At 43.2% G+C, this 19335-nt stretch overlaps 1 protein-coding gene across 1 annotated transcript in view; it reads left to right on the forward strand.

Moving 5' to 3' along the window:
• The window catches only part of SLC1A7 (solute carrier family 1 member 7), a 720509-nt gene extending 701595 nt beyond the window's left edge, over nucleotides 1-18914 (forward strand). The window contains exon 11 of the mRNA XM_078673458.1: nucleotides 18105-18914. Coding sequence (XP_078529584.1) covers nucleotides 18105-18332 — 228 coding nt within the window. The 3' untranslated portion in view covers nucleotides 18333-18914. The remainder of the gene's footprint in view (nucleotides 1-18104) is intronic.
• The last annotated feature ends 421 nt before the right edge of the window (nucleotides 18915-19335 follow it).

Here is a 19335-nt window from a genome sequence, read left to right on the forward strand (position 1 = left end):
CTAGGCAGGATTGGATGTTCTGTGGTGTAATTTTATTTGTATTCCCCTGGTGAGGGGTCAGCTGTGGAAGTTTAATCGCTGGCTGAATTGTTGAAGTCCGCATCACATACTGTACTAATTGTCTATGAATTTTTAGTAATTGTTTTAGCTGTATTAACAGCTCTCCTGTAGACATTCCTTCGATGTCTGGGTGTGGTGTGTATCCGGCTAAGACCGGCCACGTTGCTCCTGGTCTACCTAAAGGACCGAGCCTGGTGATGTGATTGTTATGTTTTAGGGCGCCATCAAATAAGAGCAAATGCTCTTGGAATTTGAGTGGTACTTCCACCTCCTCGAAAGGAGTGTACTCATTAGGAGGTTCCTCTATTTTGTAATAGTGGAAGTACTTTGTTACAGCATTTGCTGCTGGAAAATGTATCCATGTATAGTATACCTCTGTCTGCCGATATTCGTGTGCCTCAATTACGAATATGACTGTACCACCTCTAGGTGTCAGTCCATTTTCTATAAGTTTTAAGGTTATAGATTTCCTTTTGGCGACCGGGATGAGTATTATATCCCCGTCCGCATCTAGTGCTGCAGTATCAGCTGCTGCTATTTCAGCTGCTAATCTAACTGCTTCTCTTTCTTCTTCATTGTCTGACATTTTACTGTCAGGAAGGTTATTTTGTTTGTTTGCAGATCAGGTTTCTTTATGGAAACAGAGATTAGATGCACAATATTTTGGAACTGTTTATCCTTCAACGTTGACTATACCAAGAACCATACATAGGAGTTCCCTCCTGCGAGGTTTTGGAGGATATAACCTTTCACCCACTCCAGACGTCTTTGGAGTATGTGGGAAAAGGGGTCTGAGTGAGAAAGCACGACTGAGTTACTCTAAATGTCTTACGTTAGTTTTATCGCCCTTTCCAAACGCGTTGGGCGCCATGTAGTGTAGTTCCTATCTTCCCAATAGGCTCTGCGCATTGGAATAATACCTACAGCAGTAAAGGCCTAGGCCAGACGTTAACTAGGTCTACTACTGTCGATACTAGACTTAAGTTTTGGGTTTGCCAGCGTAGCTCAGAGTTCGCTAGAAACTTTCTCGAATGTTCAGGAAAGAATTAACTCCCCTGATTAGACAAGAAGGGATTTAGTTTCTGACAACCATAGAACATGACAACTTTGCTCTCCCCTAATCAAGAGTGTATCTCCAGAGTCGTGTGAGCACAAGGCAATTATTTTACTCAGTCAGTACGTGCATTCTTAGTCTCATCAGAATGTAGAGAAAAGGAAGAGACGGGCGTGTTCAATAAAAAGGTGTTATTTATTGATCAGTCTCTTTTCTCGTACGAGAGAAATGGATCGATATTATTGCAATACTTATAGTTAAGTAAAGTGCATACATTAAAAGCAATAGTATAAAATAATACTGTAAAAACATTGATATGGTTTCTGAGCCATATGATGTTTAAAATGATTAAAATATATTTACATACACATATACATTTGACTAAACGTACTCAACTGGTGTTTCTAAATACGCCTACCCCGTGTACCTGACCTAAGTCTAATGCGTGGGCGGGAATAGAAAGTTACAGTTTAAGTTAAGTTTGTTCTTGCCAAGTGAATAACTAAAGAATTCTCTGTGAGGGGTTATTCAGTTCTGTACCTGGAATTTAGGATGAATGAGGAATGGTATCTCTTTCCTCGATATTCCAGGCCGCCTGCGAGGGCTGCCCGAAAGCGCCGGTGCTGGGTCTCTCGGCAGGAGATAGCAGCTTCTCTCAGCGCATCAGGAAGGCGGGGCTGCTGCCAGCGGGGTCTGCTCTGCTCTCGGCTTCGGCAAGTGTGGCTGCTCCGTCTCGTCACCACGCGTGTGTTTGCATAGGGCAAGATCGGCAATATTTATACCTTAAAGGTGCCGAGATTGACGTAAGGATGGACATAGATACGTCAATAAAGATGTCATACGACTTGCTCGTTAGCACATTCTTTTACTGAAGTTCTCTGTGAAATCAAAACAATGGTCGCACGGATTTTCCAGGTTGTCATAGGTTTGATTTGTTATGAGAACGTCGTATGCCTTATCAGGGGCTGGAGGAATGTCGCTTGTCTAATTAGATCTCAAGCGTTATGACCTAATCAGATAACACGTTCCTGTGCTGTAGTGTGACTGCGTCAGATAACGGTATCTGCATCATGGGGGCTTGTCTTGCCTCATGGGCTGACTGTTAGTTAACTTGATAGTTAGTTTAACCAGAATAGGGTCAGGAATAGGGGGATCGATTCAGAACCTATAGGAATACATGACACCTGTGCTCGCTTGGATTTTGGCCAATTTAAGTTTAAGCGTGCCATTGTAACATTCCACTAATCCAGCTGATTGGGGGTGATTTGCAGCGTGGAACTTCTGCCTAATGCCTAGCCCTTCACACACTCTTTTCATCACACAACCCACAAATTCACTTCCGTTGTCAGACCAGATCATTCTAGGCATTCCGAACCTGGGGAAAAACTCTTTCACAAGGGCTTTCGCTGTGGACAAGGCAGTATTGTCCCTTAGGGGATAGGCTTCTACCCACCTTAAGAAGGCACAAACAACCACGAGCACGTATTTTAAGTTGTTGCACCTCTCCATGTGTATGAAATCTAGCTGCAAAACCTCGAACAGATACGTAGGAGGTGCAAAATGACCAGCTGGAGTTGGGGTTCCCCTACCAGGATTGTGCTTCAGACATACCATGCAATTCTTGACAACATTCTCTGCACACTTGGGAATCCCCGAATTCTTCCACACTGGGGCCAACAACTCGCAAATCCCTTTCGCGCTGATATGGGCCATCCCATGAGCCATTGTAACCACTGCAGGCACATATGCATCGGGTAACAACCATCTCTGTTGCTCTGTCGATTCAATCCAACAACCATTTGCATCCATTCTCCCTGTACTTTCTCTCCACATGCTTAACTCTTTCTCCGTGGCCTCAGCTTGGATGGACTTCACACTTTCTATCGGGTCTTCACATATTCCAACATCACCAGTCCATCTTTCTGGGCTCGCAACATACATTCGGCTCATCATATTCTTTGCAGTTTCCTTAGCAGTTTCATCAGCAAATGCATTTCCACGACCAACATCATCAATCACTTTCTTGTGAGCACTACATTTCACGATCGCTACTTTCAGGGGCAACGTCAGTGATTCAAGAAGCTCATTCACCAACTGACCATGCTGAATCTTAGCTCCATGCGAAGTCAGGAACCCACGTTCCCTCCACAATCGTCCAAAACTGTGAGCCACTCCAAAAGCATACTGGCTGTCGGTATAGACAGTCACTTTCATTCCTTTAGATAACACACATGCTCTCGTCAGTGCCACGAGTTCAGCGGCTTGAGCTGAACCATGTGGTATTTGTGCAGTTTCAATGACTGTGTGCAAAGTTGTGACAGCATATGCTGTAGTCACGTTACCATTTGGGAGTTTAAAGCATGAACCATCCACCCATAATGTACCATCACATTCAGCAAGAGGAGTGTCGAACAAATGAACTCTCCCTTTCGTCTCTTCCTCTGTTCTAAGGAAGCAATCGTGCTGTTCTGAAGCATCCGATTCCTCTGCAATTGGTAACAATGTGGCTATGTTCAAGGTACTGCACCTTTTTATGTGCACATGGCTCGCCAGTAGCGTCAATTCATAACTGGACAGTCGAGCACTAGTTAAGTGCTGTGTCTTGGTCCTATTTAACAATGTGTCTACTGCATGCGGGACCATCACGATTAGTGTATTATTCATTACTAGACCTGCAGACTGTCGAATAGAAACAGCTGCTGCTGCTGTGGCCCTTAAACAACTTGGCAATACTCTTGCTACCGGATCCAAAGTTGACGAAAAATAGGCGCATGGCCGCTGTCTATCTCCGTATAACTGAGTCAGCACAGACAATGCACAGCCCTCCTTCTCGTGGACATATAATGTGAAAGGCTTACTGTAGTTGGGGTTACCTAACACAGGGGCCGAACATAATGCTGTGCGTAATTCGAGAAAACTTTTCTGACACTCATCAGACCAAGGAATGGAATTGGGTGTATTTTTACACGTTAGTGCCAATAAGGGTTTGGCTAATAACGAAAAATTTGGAATCCACTGTCTACAGTACGATGTAATGCCCAAGAAAGCGCGTACTTCTCTCTGCGTTCTTGGCACATTCAATTTTGCTATTGCCTGAATTCTTTCTGGGGTCAGTTTCCTTCCCTCCTTCGATAAGAGATGACCTAAGTAGGTCACTTCTTGTCGGCAATATTGAAGCTTGGAAAGTGACACCTTGTGATGCAGATCACATAGATGACGCAGTAATGTCAAAGTGGCCATTTTACAGATTTTCTCAGTGTCCGCAGCGATGAGCAAATCGTCCACGTACTGTACGAGAGTGGCACCCTTGGGCAAAACCATTGTGTCAAGCTGACTTTTCAGAGCTTGACTGTATATTGAGGGGCTTTCACAGTAGCCTTGGGGAGCGCGTTTAAAGCGGAAGCTGCGACCTCCTAAACTAAAGGAAAAAATATCCCTGCTTTCCTCAGCAATCGGGATACTGAAGAAAGCATTCTTCAGGTCAATCACCGAAAACCAGGAGGCAGAGGCTGGAATCATAGTCACTAATGTTGTAATGTCGGGGACAGCTGGGAATTGTAGCACCACTATCTTATTTACTTCTCTAAGATCAATCACAAATCTATACACAGGTGGCTGAGAAGGGTCAGTTCGTTTTAAAACAGGCAGAACAGGACTATTGCAAACATTGCCTCGTGTTTCTTCAATTACGTCTTTTTCAATCAACTCGTAAACAATCGCTAGCAAAGCTTTTTCGCCCTCATTGGATATTCTGTATTGGGGAATTCGTGGCATTTTGACATTCGACTTCAATGTTACAACATATGGTGGAATTTCTAAAAGACCTACATCATTCGGACCAGTAGCCCAAAGAATATCTGGGAGAAGTGCCAATTCTGCTGGAAGTGCATTTCTCGACAAATACATGGGAGAAACCACTTTCTTACATAAAGTAAGTTGTACTCCTGAGGGAGAACAGTACAAAGTCGCATACAATCTTTTTAGCAAATCTAATCCTAGCAAATTTTCACCACAACCTGTTGTCAAAATAAGGGGTGCTTCGAATTCACAAGGACCAACATAAAGAGATAAAGGGTCAGAAATCGGATTTCTAACCGGGGCGCCAGAAAAACCTACGGAAACGTTCATTTCGCCAGACAAAGGTGTGCCAGGGAGTTTGGAGTGCATAATAGAACTCTTTGTAGCACCAGTATCCAACAGAAAAGGTTCTGACACACCCGATGTAATCACCTCAACGTAAGGTCCATTCTGATCTACTGGAACTGAAACAACTCCCTCTCCTTGTCTAAGGCTGTCCTAGCAATCATTATTCTCCCACTGCTCATTTTCTGTGTAATACTCATCAATGTAGTATTGAGCTGTCCTGTCAGATACGGTATTTTGCTGGTCAAACCTGTTCATAGAGTTTTGTGGTGGAAGGGGACGTGCGTCCTGAGGGGCGTTTCCACGCCCTCTACCTCGAGGCGCTTGCTGACTGCCACGACCTCTTACGCCAGAAATTCCATTTGCACGTTGTGGTAGGGCAGGACAGTTATATTTGTAATGACCCTCTTGTTTGCAATATAAACACTGGTTGGGACCTACGCGGTGTTGAGTGTAATCGAATCTTTGCAAGTTTCTCTGATATTGTTGAGGCTGCTGAAAAGTGTTCTGGTAGTGATTCTGACCATTATTATTTTGAATACCACCACCACGTGGCGGATAGGCTTGCTGTAGCAAAACTTTCGTTTTGAGTTCTCTAGTTTTCTTTTCTACTTTATCTTTCTCATCTTTGTCTCTATTCTCGTAGTACTGTGCGGTAGCTAATATCTGGGCTGAAGATGAGACTGCCCAAGAACTTTCCGAATCTTTTAATTTCCTACACAAATCGGGAAGCAGATTGTGCACAAATTTATCGACAAACAATCTCTGACCACCTTCTGTGGTCATATCTTGACCGCTGTGGTCAATGAATATTTCTTCAAATCTGGTGAAGAAATCTGAAACAGTTTCTTCTTTCTTTTGCTTGCATGCAGATAACTTATCCCAATTTACGCGTATTGCAGGCATTATCGTTTTCATGTAATCTACTATTCTACCAGGTAGTTCCGCTATCAGAGGCTCAGGCTTGGCACCACCAACTTGTCGCGCATCTGCAGCAGTAATATTAGCCCACGTGTCACCTAATTCCTGGTCATGATCTACATGACGAATTTTTCCCCATAAAGGCTGTGGAACAACGTTCCCGAATAACATATCGATATCGGCCAAATTCATTATACATGACCCAGCAGTTTGCGACAATTCTTTATAGTACCCTGCAGGATTTTTACGCGGATCTGGTAGTGTTTGTTTGAGTGCTAAAACTTCAGCTCGCTTCCATGGGACATGTACCCATACGCGGTGAAAGTGGGGCAGGACAGGTGGGACAGCTGTCGCGTCACCCTCTCTCCACTGTGGTCAAACTTCTCTCATAGGGTATTGTCGTGCCTTTTTCCTGCTAGATGCACTAAATTCCGATGGTGACCCAGAACTGCTTCCCTTACTTCGATATGATAATAGCATTTCAACTGCCTTTTCCACATCGGGACCTACAATCATACCCTCTCCAAACTTAAATCGTACACGACACATCTCTCGCGGGATGCATTCTTGATCGTTGTCTTCTAAATCCTCGCCAAGAAAAACACACATCTGTTCGAACACATATCTCTGTGTCGCTGCTTCCCATTGATGGAAGACTTTCATGACAGACTGTACATCATATTTTGCAGTGTCCATGACCCATTTCCGAGCTAAACTATTCAGGGAATCTCTCTCTTGATAATCAGGCAGTTGACTTCGCAACTGTCTTCTTCCTATGTTAGGGGTCGTAGCAGGCGACCCGAAAAGAGGTAGAAGAAGATTAGTAACAGTGCTGGCCATTTTCTGCCGAATGGAAGGTGAAACTGAAGGACAAACAGATGAAAAAACGGGGTGAGATAAGGCGGGGTAGAGATGGCAGAAGAGGTATCAGGAATAATAGATGTGGTACCAGGCAAAATCAATGAGGGGGCATTAGGAGATGTAGAAAGTACAGTAGGCAAAATCGTAGAAAACACAGGTGAAACAGAAGTGGTCGGTGGGCCTGGAGGAGGCTGCACCAAAGAAGTAGGAGCCAGCTGAAGAACAGCTGGCGGGTGCTGTGGAAGAGCCGGAGGCGCAGCTTGTGCAACTAAAGGTTGCGGGGGTGCTGTGGCATTCTGCGCATAGGGGGGTGGTGAAGTTAATAATTGCGACATTAGTGGGTCTTTTTCACGCTCTTTTGCTGTCCCTTGCTGAAGAGACGGCAAAACTGGATAACACTTATCTATTGCCATTTTACGTTGCCTGTGCAACTGCTCATTTATCTGCTCTTCCTCATTATCTTTAAACTGCACGGCAGCTTGCATTACTGAAAGTCCCCCTTCTCTCTTATTTTTCTTAGCTAATTTAATTTCTTTTTGTTTGGCTTCTTTGCGCCATAAGCGGAAAGAGTCAAACATCGAACCAGTGTCTACTCTTAAAAATTGAAAAGAAAACTTTAGATTTTTCTTTTGGGAACAGATTCTGTTTTCCTCTAAGGAAAACCGGCTGCATTAAAAAAAATGGCTTTTTTGAAAAGCAGTCACATACATGGTGGTCTGCTGACCCCGGAAGGCCTGTGATTTTTGTGATTCCCAATGGGTCGTAAACCGATACATACCTCATTAATATTAATGAGGTAGGTCTATTTGCGATCCACTGGGAATTGCAAAATGTGTAAAACACACATTTGTAATTGCTGTTTGTGATTACCAAATAATGAATCGCAAAAATTGCTATTTGGTAACTGCAAACACTTACCTTCGTACATCTGGCCCTAAATCTTTTCAAGCAACATTACAAAATATAATGATGGGTGGAGTGTTAAAACTTTTCAAACACTCACCCCAGTCTCAGATCTAGATTTAATCCATCATTATTTTGCTCACCACACCACCCCAGTTGGACCCAGCCATATGCAAATCAGTCTTGACCCTACTGCTAAACTGCCAAGCCGGGTCCTCTCTGGACTGGAAGCAAGCATCCTGGGACCAGTTTTGATGTATCAGCCAAGCTAGCTTGAATCCAGTGGTGCAGCGAGCAAGGGCCCCATGTCTAGGCATACCGTCAGGGCTGGACTGGCTACCGGGCTTTCCTTAATAAACAATGCAGAACAAATGTTTATAAAAGTACGCTTTAAAGCTATTTGTTATGCATTGTTTATTTCGGAGTGCCGGCAGCTCCTCAGCAACAAAATCAGCCCCTTAGCAGTGAACCTGGACCCCGCCCTGCCATCCCAGCAAAAAGCGCCCGGTAGCCAGTCCGGCCCTGCATACCCATAGTCACTTAGGACGTACATAGCAACATCACAAAATAAAATGATGGATGGAGTGTTGAAACCTTTTAAACACTCACCCCCAGTCAAAGATCTGGGTTTAATCCATCATTATTTTGCTCACCACATCCCCCCAGTTTGGACTCAGCCATTGACCCTGCTCCCCATGAGAACAGTCCAGTCTAAACTGCCAAGCCAGGTCATCTCTGGACCAGGAACAAGCATCCTGGGACCAGTTTCAGGGTATCACACCTTATTAGCCAGGATAGCTTGAATTCAGTGGTTCAGCAAACAATGGACCCACATCTGGGCATACCCATTGCCACTTAGGACTCACATAGCAACATCACAAAATAAAATGATGGACGGAGTGTTGAAACGTTTCAAACACTCACCCCCGGTCACAGATCTGGGTTTAGTCCATCGTTTTTTTGCTCACCACATCACCCCACAACAATTAAGATGGTGGGTTCACATAATGAAGTTAGTTCATATCCTGGTGTAGAGCGTACTTTAGTATGGTTGAGGGTGATTAACCAAGGTGTCTGTGAAATAGGAGGAACTTGAGGCCCATTTTGAAGGTGACCAGGAAAGTGGTTAGGTGGAGGGAGGAAGGTAGCGAGTTCCATATTCCTATGGCACTACCAGAGAATGACTGGCTTATGTACCTTTCGCGACTGAAGGTGGGGGGTTCCAGGAGTAGGATTGGACATTACTAGAACCCCTATGTACCCCAGGGATTTTCAGTTTCTTGCAGTTTCAAATTGGGCACACGGTTCAATGGGAAGCCATTGGAGGGTTAGTTGGGCAGGGGAAATGTGATAAAATTACTTGAGACTTAAAACGAGGTGCACTGCTGCATGTAGTGCTGCTCTCAGTGGGCCTAGGTGAACTTTAGAAATGCCTGAGAGAAGGGCTATTCTATGATTTAGCGTGGAGAGAATGAGAGAGTGCATCACTATTTTGAGGTCTTGTTCTGGGATCAATTATCTGATGCCCCTAAGCTGCCTAAGTTGGTGTCATGTGCTAATGGCCGTGGCTGCTATGTTGTGTGGAGATTCAGATGACTGTCAAGGATGATAGCAAGTGATCAAGCACTCTGGACAATGGCAGGGCTACCACCCATGGCGGTAAAGTTGGCCATCCATTAGTTGGGTTGAGTTTTAGATGGTGGTAGACATCCAGTTCTGAATCTTTAGGAGCATGTTTGAAAGGAGGTCAGTGTTTCAGGGAATGAGATTTTCATGTATATTTGACTGGTAGTGTAGAGGTAGAAGAGAATCCCAGAATTTCTGAGTTCTAGGTACAGGTTAAAGAGAGGTGGGGAGAGGATTGAGCTTTGAGAAACCCCCCCTCATGTACACTGACTGGTCTTGAGAGAGAGTTACCTATTTTACAATTTGGGAACGGTTGGCTAAGTATGAGGAGAACCAGTTGAGAACTGAGGTACTGGGTTTTTAAGAACCGGCACAGAACCGGTAACCCAGCGGTGCCAGGGGATCAACACCCAGAGACCTCGGGTTCTCCTGAGTCAGACCTACAGAAACTCAGAGTCTTCTAGGTGAAGTCAAAGATTAGTTTATTGGCTGCAACCAAGGTAACAGGGTCCTAGAAGTACAACACGGGTATATTCTCAGGAGACTGCACACTTTCACGAAGTCAGGCTTCTCTTCTTATACATAATTTTCAGCCTTGGGCAAAACATTCCTTGGATTCGTGGTATTTCATTTATAGTTACTGATTACAAAAGAAAAGCAGAGTCATGATGACATGTACATATTTCACGTCGTGCTGCCCATAACAAATCATCCGGCAAGGCCCAACATTTCATCAGATATCGCTGGACCCCTAATAAAAACGGTCACCTCCCCATCACAAAGCAAGTGAAGAAAAGGAGTGGAGAAAAGATGTGAGCGAGATATGGCAGGTGTGCGCGCTCAAATGGTTTTATGGCTGGTTGAACCTAGATGCTATCTTGCTCGGCCACTGGGAGGGAACTGACCTAACGAGTTCGGCCTGGAGGCAATGGTTCTAACTTGTACTGGGGTCAGGGAGAAGTCGATTAAGGAGTATGTGTCCTTGTGGAATCAAATTCAACTGGATTAAGGCCTATGTAAAGGGCAACATGTAGCTAAGGGTTTAGAATGTAAATGACGATTTCGAGGTGAAATCGTCACTCGAATACGCCGAAAATACATGTACTTGATGTACTCGTCATTCTCGGTCTTTTGATACCAAATTCGTCCTATTTCGACGAAGTTTTTATTCTCGAGTCCAGTACTATTATATAAATCCAGATTTTTCAGAACCACAGAACTCCACATGCCATGCGTTATTCATGAGTGCAAAGGAGGTCCAGATGTTTGACAGTGACAAATACAATGGACAAGTCCAGGAGGACCTTGAGGCAGGAGTTACTGGAGTCGCGGATTAAAACAGAGTCATCAACTAGTTGGAGGATTGCAGTTTCTGTACTATGACCCTGGCGGAAACCCAATTGGAGAGTGTTAGGAGGTGTTTGTACCGAGTTGGGATGCTACACAACTTTCAATGACTTTGCTTAAAAAATATGGGAGTGTGGATACTACATGGTTGTTGCTCATGTTCTCTGGATTGAGAGATTGTTTTTTAAAGAGAGGAGAAACTTGACCCACTTTTAGTCATTCTGGAAATAGGCCCTATTGGAGAGAGGAGTTTACCATGTTGGTCATTATGGTGAGTAGCCTAGAGGCCCTCAGGCAGGGACTGACACTTCCAGAGGAGGGCAGGTGTCTGCTAAGGTGTTTGTGGACAGAGAGTTGCAATCTCTCTTGAGGCGACTGTCTGTTTCCAAGATGGCAGCCGTTGGGACATATGTTTGGCCCAGCTGTGGACAAGCAGAGGATGCAGGTGTACTGAGAGTGGCCGTCTGACTCTGTGGCTGCTGGTGCTTGTCAATAGATGGCACAACCATGGGCAAACCGAGATGCGCAGTCTTTCCGAGGACCACAGCCTGATTTCAAGATTTCAGCCATTGTGACCAGGTTTGAGGCCTCAAGAGAAGTTCAGGCAAAAATGTGGGCTGTAGGGAGAAGTAGCAGGCAAGTGAGTATAATACTGACACTCCCAGTGTCTATATTTGTCTGTGCTAGGAAGATGAGTATTTCTTGCTAATGGGCTCCCAGTAAAATCTGGATTAGCCAAAAATCCTAATTAGGGTTTTGTCAAAACTTATTTTCTGCTTATCTGGTTGACATAAGACACAGAAAGTGAAACAATAGCAAGCATCCTTTTCATGTCTATTGCATTGATGAATTAAACGTCTTTCCTGGGTCTGGGAGTGAGGGGTTCATTGTAAATGCTGCCAGTATGTTTTCAAAATCACCAACTTGAGATATTACACCAAATAGGCCCTAGTACAAAAGTGCCTATTTATTTCCATTAAAGCAGCAGAAGCGTACCTTGCTTGCTGCAGGGGAAGCAGCCCGTTAAAGCTCCCAGAGCATGTTGTTCCAGTTTTCCCATTACAGGCATATGATCTCTGGCTCATTGTGGTGTTCCCACCTGAGGTCTCCATGTTGCATTGCCACCATGTCTGGCATGTATGGGGCATAACACCTTTGGGAGGTGACCTCCTCGGGTGTTTATTGACATGACGAACGAGTTCTGGCATTCTGGCTCTATTCTGACTCCATCATTGTTCCAGCCCCCCTGTACTAAATTGTTGAGTACTATTAACAATTCAACATGGCTCCATTTGTTTTAACATCCAGGTCAAGAGTTAATTACCTTTTTTAGCATATATAAGGCTGACACTGTTGCAGCAGATCTTTTCCAGGTTCCTTTTCTTCATACTTTATTTTCTCCTGTCTTTTCTGGATTAGACTGTTTCAGGAAGTTTCCTATGTCTGTACGGCTTTCTCCTCCTGTACTCTCCACCATGAGCACATGATCCAAACTCAGTTCACATTAGTGCAATGGAAGTCTGATTACCAGAAGGTGTCACTTTTTCCTCAAACAAGCTAGAACCAAGTTACTTGGAAAATCTCAGCATCCAGCTCTTGACACAAGCATGTACTCCAAAAAATATTAAATGTTCTATTGAGTATTAGGTTATTTAAAAAAGTAACTGTGATTGGTTGGCCAAGCAAGGAGAGCAAACAGTAATTTAAAGTATCAGTTATATTATATCACACTGGAATTAGTATATTACCATTCAAATTAGAGGCATTTTACTTTCGTTATGAATTGATCTATAAATTGGAAGTAGCTGGAAACCCTCCAGCTTCTTTGTGGCTTATGATTGCTTTTGATCCAACCATCTGGAGCTACTTCATTTAGAGCATTTTAAGCCCTAATGAAATCCCCAATTGTAGCACAAGACATAGTAATGGGAATATATTCTTCAATAGGAATGCAAGAGACCTTTCCATGTTCCACACTTCCATAAAGACTTGTTATGTAAACTGACCATACACAAGTAGGGTTCTGAGAAATATTATTTTAATTACCTATAATTCATGTTTGAACTAGTCCCCAAAAGCACCTATAATTCTGTCCTTCAATAGATGTTTGGTCAGGAGTGACAGCACAGCTGTTTTGCAGAGATCATGTAATCACAAAAGAAGTTTTAAAAAGCAGTGGTTGAAGGTTATTTTCTTCTCGACGGGGAGCAAGTGGAGGTCTCGCAGGTGTTGGGTCATGTGTTCATGTCGTGGGGTGCCGAGGACAAATCTGGCTGCAGTGTTCTGGATGGTCTGGAGTTTGTTTTGCAGGGATTTGTTGATTCCAGTGGAGAGGGCGTTTCTGTAGTCCAGTCTGTTAGTTATGAGTGCGTGGGTGATGGTCTTTCTGGTTTCTGGGGGAATCCGATTGAACGCCTCGCGAAGGATGCAAAGGTAGTTGAAGCAAGTGGAGGCGACGGCATTGACCTGGTGAGTCATGGTAAGGGAAGAGTCTAGAATGACGCAGAGGTTCTGGGCGTAGTCCGTCGGGGTGGGTGGGCTTCCGAGGGTGGAGGGCCACCAGGTGCTGTCCCAGGCAGTGGGGAGGGTCCAAGGACGGGGACTTCTGTCTTCTCCGAGCTGAGCTTTAGGCAGCTGTTGCTCATTCAGGCTACAACGCCTTTCATTCCTTCCTGGAAGCTGAGTCTGGTGTCTTCAGGGTACTTCATGAGGGAGAAGATGTACAAAGGTACGGTACGGAAATGGGCTTCATTAATGGCTCCTTTATATTGGGAGTATAGGTTGAGAAGAAGTATCTCCGAATCATGGAGGGACTCCCTCTTTGTCCCAACATACAAGAAAGGCTTGCGATCCAACCCAAAAACTACCGGATGATCGCACTCCTAGATGTAGATGGGTAGTGCTATGCCAGTATATTACTGCAAGAACTGACGGCTTGGGCGGAAGCACGTAATTTGATCCTGTAAACGCAAACAGGCTTCTAAAAGAGATCTCACATTGAAGATAGCTTGGTTGTATGTTCCACCTGATTGAGACTACGCTTGCAAAAAACAGAGAGGTCTCTGTATCTAGCATATATAGATTTCCAACCAGCTTACGACAGTGTGGCCCACCCGTGATTGTGGTTAAAATTTAAAATTGGGGCACCAACAGTACACTACTAACAGCACTGGTTGGCTAAAAGCCAGGTTCATAGACTACTGCCTGAAAGCCAAACAAGCACGGGACACAACGCTAAAGAAATACATCTGGTTAATGATAAGCAACCCGGGGTTAACCTGGCACGAATTCTTAACACACTGCGTGGAAGCACTGGAAGCTCGCAAAATATGGTCTGCCTCCATAGCTACAATGGCAGCAGCTAAACTATTAACCAAACAAGCAAAGATAATATGGGCTAAAAAATTGACGCATTAATCTTGAAAAATCTAAGTCACGGAAGTTGGGTGGCTAAACCTTACAACAGCGGGGGCCTGCCACACTACCTTTCCTCTCCCTTAAAGCCAACAATGAGACACCAACTAATGAGACTACGGTTTGGCTTGATTCCGCTGTTGGCATACAAGTATGGCCAACGGCATAAAAGAAATGTAGCCATACAGCCATACAGTGCTGTGCACATATTGTGCATCTGTGAGAAATTGCGCACCTTGAGAATCTACTGGCTTCACCCCATTTGCCACATTTTAAATGTGCAGACATGTTAAGAAGCGCTGGTAGAGTGCATGAAAGGTGACTAAGTGCAACTGGCAGCAAGCTTCATGAAATTGTTGACAGCAGTAAAAGGGTATACAGCCTTTACAACGAAACTTTTACAACGAACTACCATTACAACGCAACTTTTACAACGCAAACCATAACAACGCATAGCGCTGGGGGGCGCTCTAGAATAGGGAATAGGTTTAATGTACTATCCAACACCTTCCCTACTATCCACGGGGACTGGAGTTGGAATAGTAAATTAAACTATTCACTATCCAGCGCCCAAAAGCATTATGCTTTGTAATGGTATGCGTTATAAAACTTGCGATGTAAAGGTAGGCGTTGTAAAAGTATGCGTTGTAACGTCATACATCCCAGTAAAAGCTATGCCGGACTTTGAAAAATACACAGAACTGTAAGTCACAATGCCGCGGCAATCGTTTTTACCTTCAAGTTTTCACAGCTGACAAAACGGTGTCCACATTTTTAATCTCAAAAATCCACAGGATGACAAACTATTATATACTTTTTCATAATATAGGACATTTTTCACTTTATATTTGATTTTAATTCAATATGATTGAAATGATTGTAATTAATTGTGCAATAAAACAATCTATCTATCTATCTACCATACATTTAAATGAGTTTTGAATTATTAAATACATTTATTTATTTCATTTGAAAATAATATTTCTAATAGAATAATTTAAAAAAATTGCCTCCTTCAGTAACATTTGTCTTTTTAGTTTTTGAGATTTAAAAAATCTTCCAAATGCTCTATTACAATTAGGGCTGTTGGACCTCCAGGGAACCGCCGCAGCTGCCAGGGAATGGTGGTTCCCTGGTGGTGTTGCAGCGGTCAGGAGGCCCCAATATGCTTCCCAGCATATGACGAGTTTCCTTTCCGCTGCGGATTTCATGGTGGTTCCACCTACTTGAAAACCGTGGCAGAGAGGAAATTGTGCCTCTGCACTCTGTGGTATTAACAACAACAAGGGACCCCAATTCAGTCAGCAGGGGACCTCGGGGAACATACTTTTTAGAACAACAGCGGTCCCATGCATGTAGATATAAATGAAATAAATATAGACAGAATCAGTTCTATATTTGGAGCGACATATCAGAATCTTTCTGCTCGCTCAATTCCCAGTGTTTCCACCGCGGGAGCACGCCAGGGCACAGATCGAACTGCCGACTAATCCGGTAGAAGCCTGGCGCCGTCGGATTACGTTATTGTAACGCGGCTCAGAAAAATCGCCCGACCCTGGGCTGACCTGCGGTCATTTTACCGTCACCCCCTTGCCTTCAAACGGCCGATTTAGTGGCCTGGCAATTAGAGGCTTAATAACGTTAAGGCATTAATTGAATGTCCTGATGATGGTCCCCATGATTGACTAAGGGGTCCGAAACGCCGTCGACCTATCTAAGCACCCTATACAAAACCTGATTTATACGTGATGTAATGGTGCTTTGTTTATATTTCTGTACAATTGAATCTGAAACAGAAAACGTTACTTTTGCCTTAAAAAGCCCTTCTTTGTTCGTAAACCTTCCTTCTGTACTTGATCTGACAGTGTCTGGGCACAGGCTTGTGTACCACACTGGTGAAATGTTGAAGGTATTCTCTTTGTGTAAATCATTTGTTTATTGAGTAAATTTGAAGACCTCTATCCGGCTGGATATGTCGCTCCAAATATAGAACTGATTCTGTCTATTTTTCTGCACTCTGTGGTGCATGCAGGGGGGCACGACATGTGCCCCCCTGTGAGTATGCTCCCCAGTTCCTGTATGACATGGACTTTACAGTCCATGTTGTGCAGGAACTGTTTTGGCGTGCCCATTTTCAGGGCACGACCATGGGAACATCAAAAAAAGCCCACCAGACATGAGAAATACTTGTAGGCGGCCCAGCCACGGGTTTTGCAGTCCAGCTGTGGGTTGCACCCAGCACCTCTCCACCAAACTAGTTATCAGACTCTTAGTGACAATCACAAGGTCTGTGAGACCATTTGTTTTACACAAAAATTCCACATTCCTCGCTCGATTGAATTTAAGAACTTAAACACAGATGGCTCCCAATTAACATTAAATAATCCTCATTTACAACTAAAAGAGCACACCTAAATGCACGAGTGCACACACATATACACACACAGATGCATAGGTGCTTCTCATGTCAGTACATCTTGAATCGCAAGCCTTCCAGAGACCTGTGAGTGAATACTGTGAGTCAATACAGTGATGTCATTCAGCACAGTGCAGGGGTGTAATGCAAACCCTAGCAGCACCTGCCGTGCACGGGGGACCCAACCTTCCAAAGGGCCCCCAAAACCTTGAAGGGGTCCCCTAATCAGCCAATGGTCAATGAATAGCTCTAACACTTGGGAGACTCAGGAGCCCCACATCACATTTTGCAGGGGGGGTCCATTAATTTGTTACCTCTCTGGCACTATTGAGATGTAAAGCCTTGCCCATTCAATGGCAGCCTCTTTAGACGACTGCAGTTTTAGTCCATACAATGTTAAACTGTGCTGTCATAGCTCAAAATAAAACTTGAAAAAGACACTCAAGCAGAGACAAATCCATTAACTGATATCCTGGGCTACAAAACAAATTAGGGTAGTAATACAAAGATGTTAGAGCCTGATTTACAAAGAAAGTGGTTAACCCTCGCTCACAGATTTGCACCATTGTTCGAGTACTCCCAGAAATAGGCATGAGAACCTGTGCTAGGTGCAGGTTTCCATGTGTTATCCTGTGAATGTCCCAGCTAGATCCAATTACTTCAAGCAGAGGGCACCCTAGTGAACAACTTTGTAAGGAATAATAGGATTACTTGTTCAAATGCCATTTTTTTTAATCCACAGTGAAAACTTTTTTCCTTCTGTAGAAACATCTTGTCACCAACTTTGGATTAAATCCATTCCTCATCCTACCCCGGAAAGGTATTTATGCAAGCTATTGGCTGAAGTGAAAATCCGACCTTTCCATGGTAGAAAGGGGAAAGAGGGATTTAGTGAATGGTGACAAATGTTCATGTTTATGAGTGTTCACAAAGTTCCAAGGATGACTTGAATTAAAACACCCATTTTTCTTGCCCTTGATTGAGATTTATGCACGCAGAGAACTTCATACTCGGATCAGAGATCTGCACACACATTAGGGAACTTAAGCTTGCCAGGAATTTATATAAGGTATAAAAAAGGGTGAATTCTGTTATAAACATGCTTTAACAATCAAATATACCTTCGTTAATGGTGCCCTCTATTTTTAATAAGTTATACGCATTACAAAACCTTGTAGTGTTTTGCTTCTATGTATTGTATGTCTAATAATGTTAAAAAACAGTGGAATCAAGATGTCTGACATTTCAAACTCTTCTTTAAGTTAACTAAATTTATAAAGATCACAGATAGCTTTAATATATAAAAGATCTGAAACCTTGATGGATGATTTAACATGGACATCTTACTTCTACCTGTAGGTGCCGTTGATCTGCGAAACAAAAAATATCAGCATCCACCAGATAATGGCGTATCAGAGAAATGGCTGTGTGAAAAACATGAATGATATGCCCCAGCAGGATACAGTGAAAGAATCCCATCACATAGACATGGAGCCGGAAATTGATCCAGTGGAGAACCATATTGAGCCTTCCAACAGTAAGGACCACTGCACCATAGAGATTAACGAGCTCGAAACAAATGTGTAACCTATTCTCACAAGGCCTCCTTTGGAATTGGAGGACAGACAACTGTTCCAGAGCTGGGAACTTTGGAAAAAAAGAGAAATGTAATGCAGTTCCATTAACCCGGAGAGACGGGCCACTAAACTGGAAAGACTGGGCCAGCGGCATGTTTGACCAAGATCAAAAGGCATGAATGAGTCAGTTACCTTTCTACAATTAAAGTTTTATAAATTTTTACAAGTTGGTCCATGCATTTCAACCTCCTGCCTTCTTGTCCAAATGGATCAAATCAGATATGGGGCAGTTTTCACACAGAGAAATAAAAATTGGAAGAAAGAAAATGAAAATGTAAAACAGCAAAGCATTAACAGAGAAAGTAAGGAGAACATCAGAAAACAAAATATGAGCCTTGTTTTCCACATTTCTATGTGGATACAGTATTGTAAACACAGTATTGTTATGTTCTTGCATTTTTCATGTGTTTTCTTAAATGTGTGTAGGAAGCAGCAGCGGATATAACACATTTTCTGAAACAATAGATATTAGTCTTTTTTTACTCATTATATAAAGAAAATACACATCTTGAAATAAAGGTGTAAAATCATTTGTTTTTGCAATGGTTTGTTTATTGGGAGAACTGAAAAAATAGAAGACAATTGATTAATCAACGTTTCCCTTGTATAAATACATTTAAGAGATTGTTTAAGAAACAGGGCCCTGATATGTACATTAGAGAAGAAGATGGCAGATCTATGGAACTCTTCACCCGATAGAAGCAATCCACATAATCCTGGTGGAAATAGGTCGCAAAACCAATGGCGATTCCCTGAAATCCACTAATCCAACATATACAAATTGCGAACTGCAAAATCTGCTGACCACTGAATCTTGGTATTCCGAACAACAGTTCAGGAGACAAATAATAAATCACAATGTCAAAAACAATACATTTCGATTTATAGAAAAAAGTCAGAAAATGAAGAGAAAAAGAGAAAGAAGGAATAAAAGGCAGGGAGACACAGAATAA

Source organism: Lissotriton helveticus, chromosome 1_2 (assembly GCF_964261635.1).
Source record: "Lissotriton helveticus chromosome 1_2, aLisHel1.1, whole genome shotgun sequence".
NCBI lineage: Eukaryota > Metazoa > Chordata > Amphibia > Caudata > Salamandridae > Lissotriton > Lissotriton helveticus.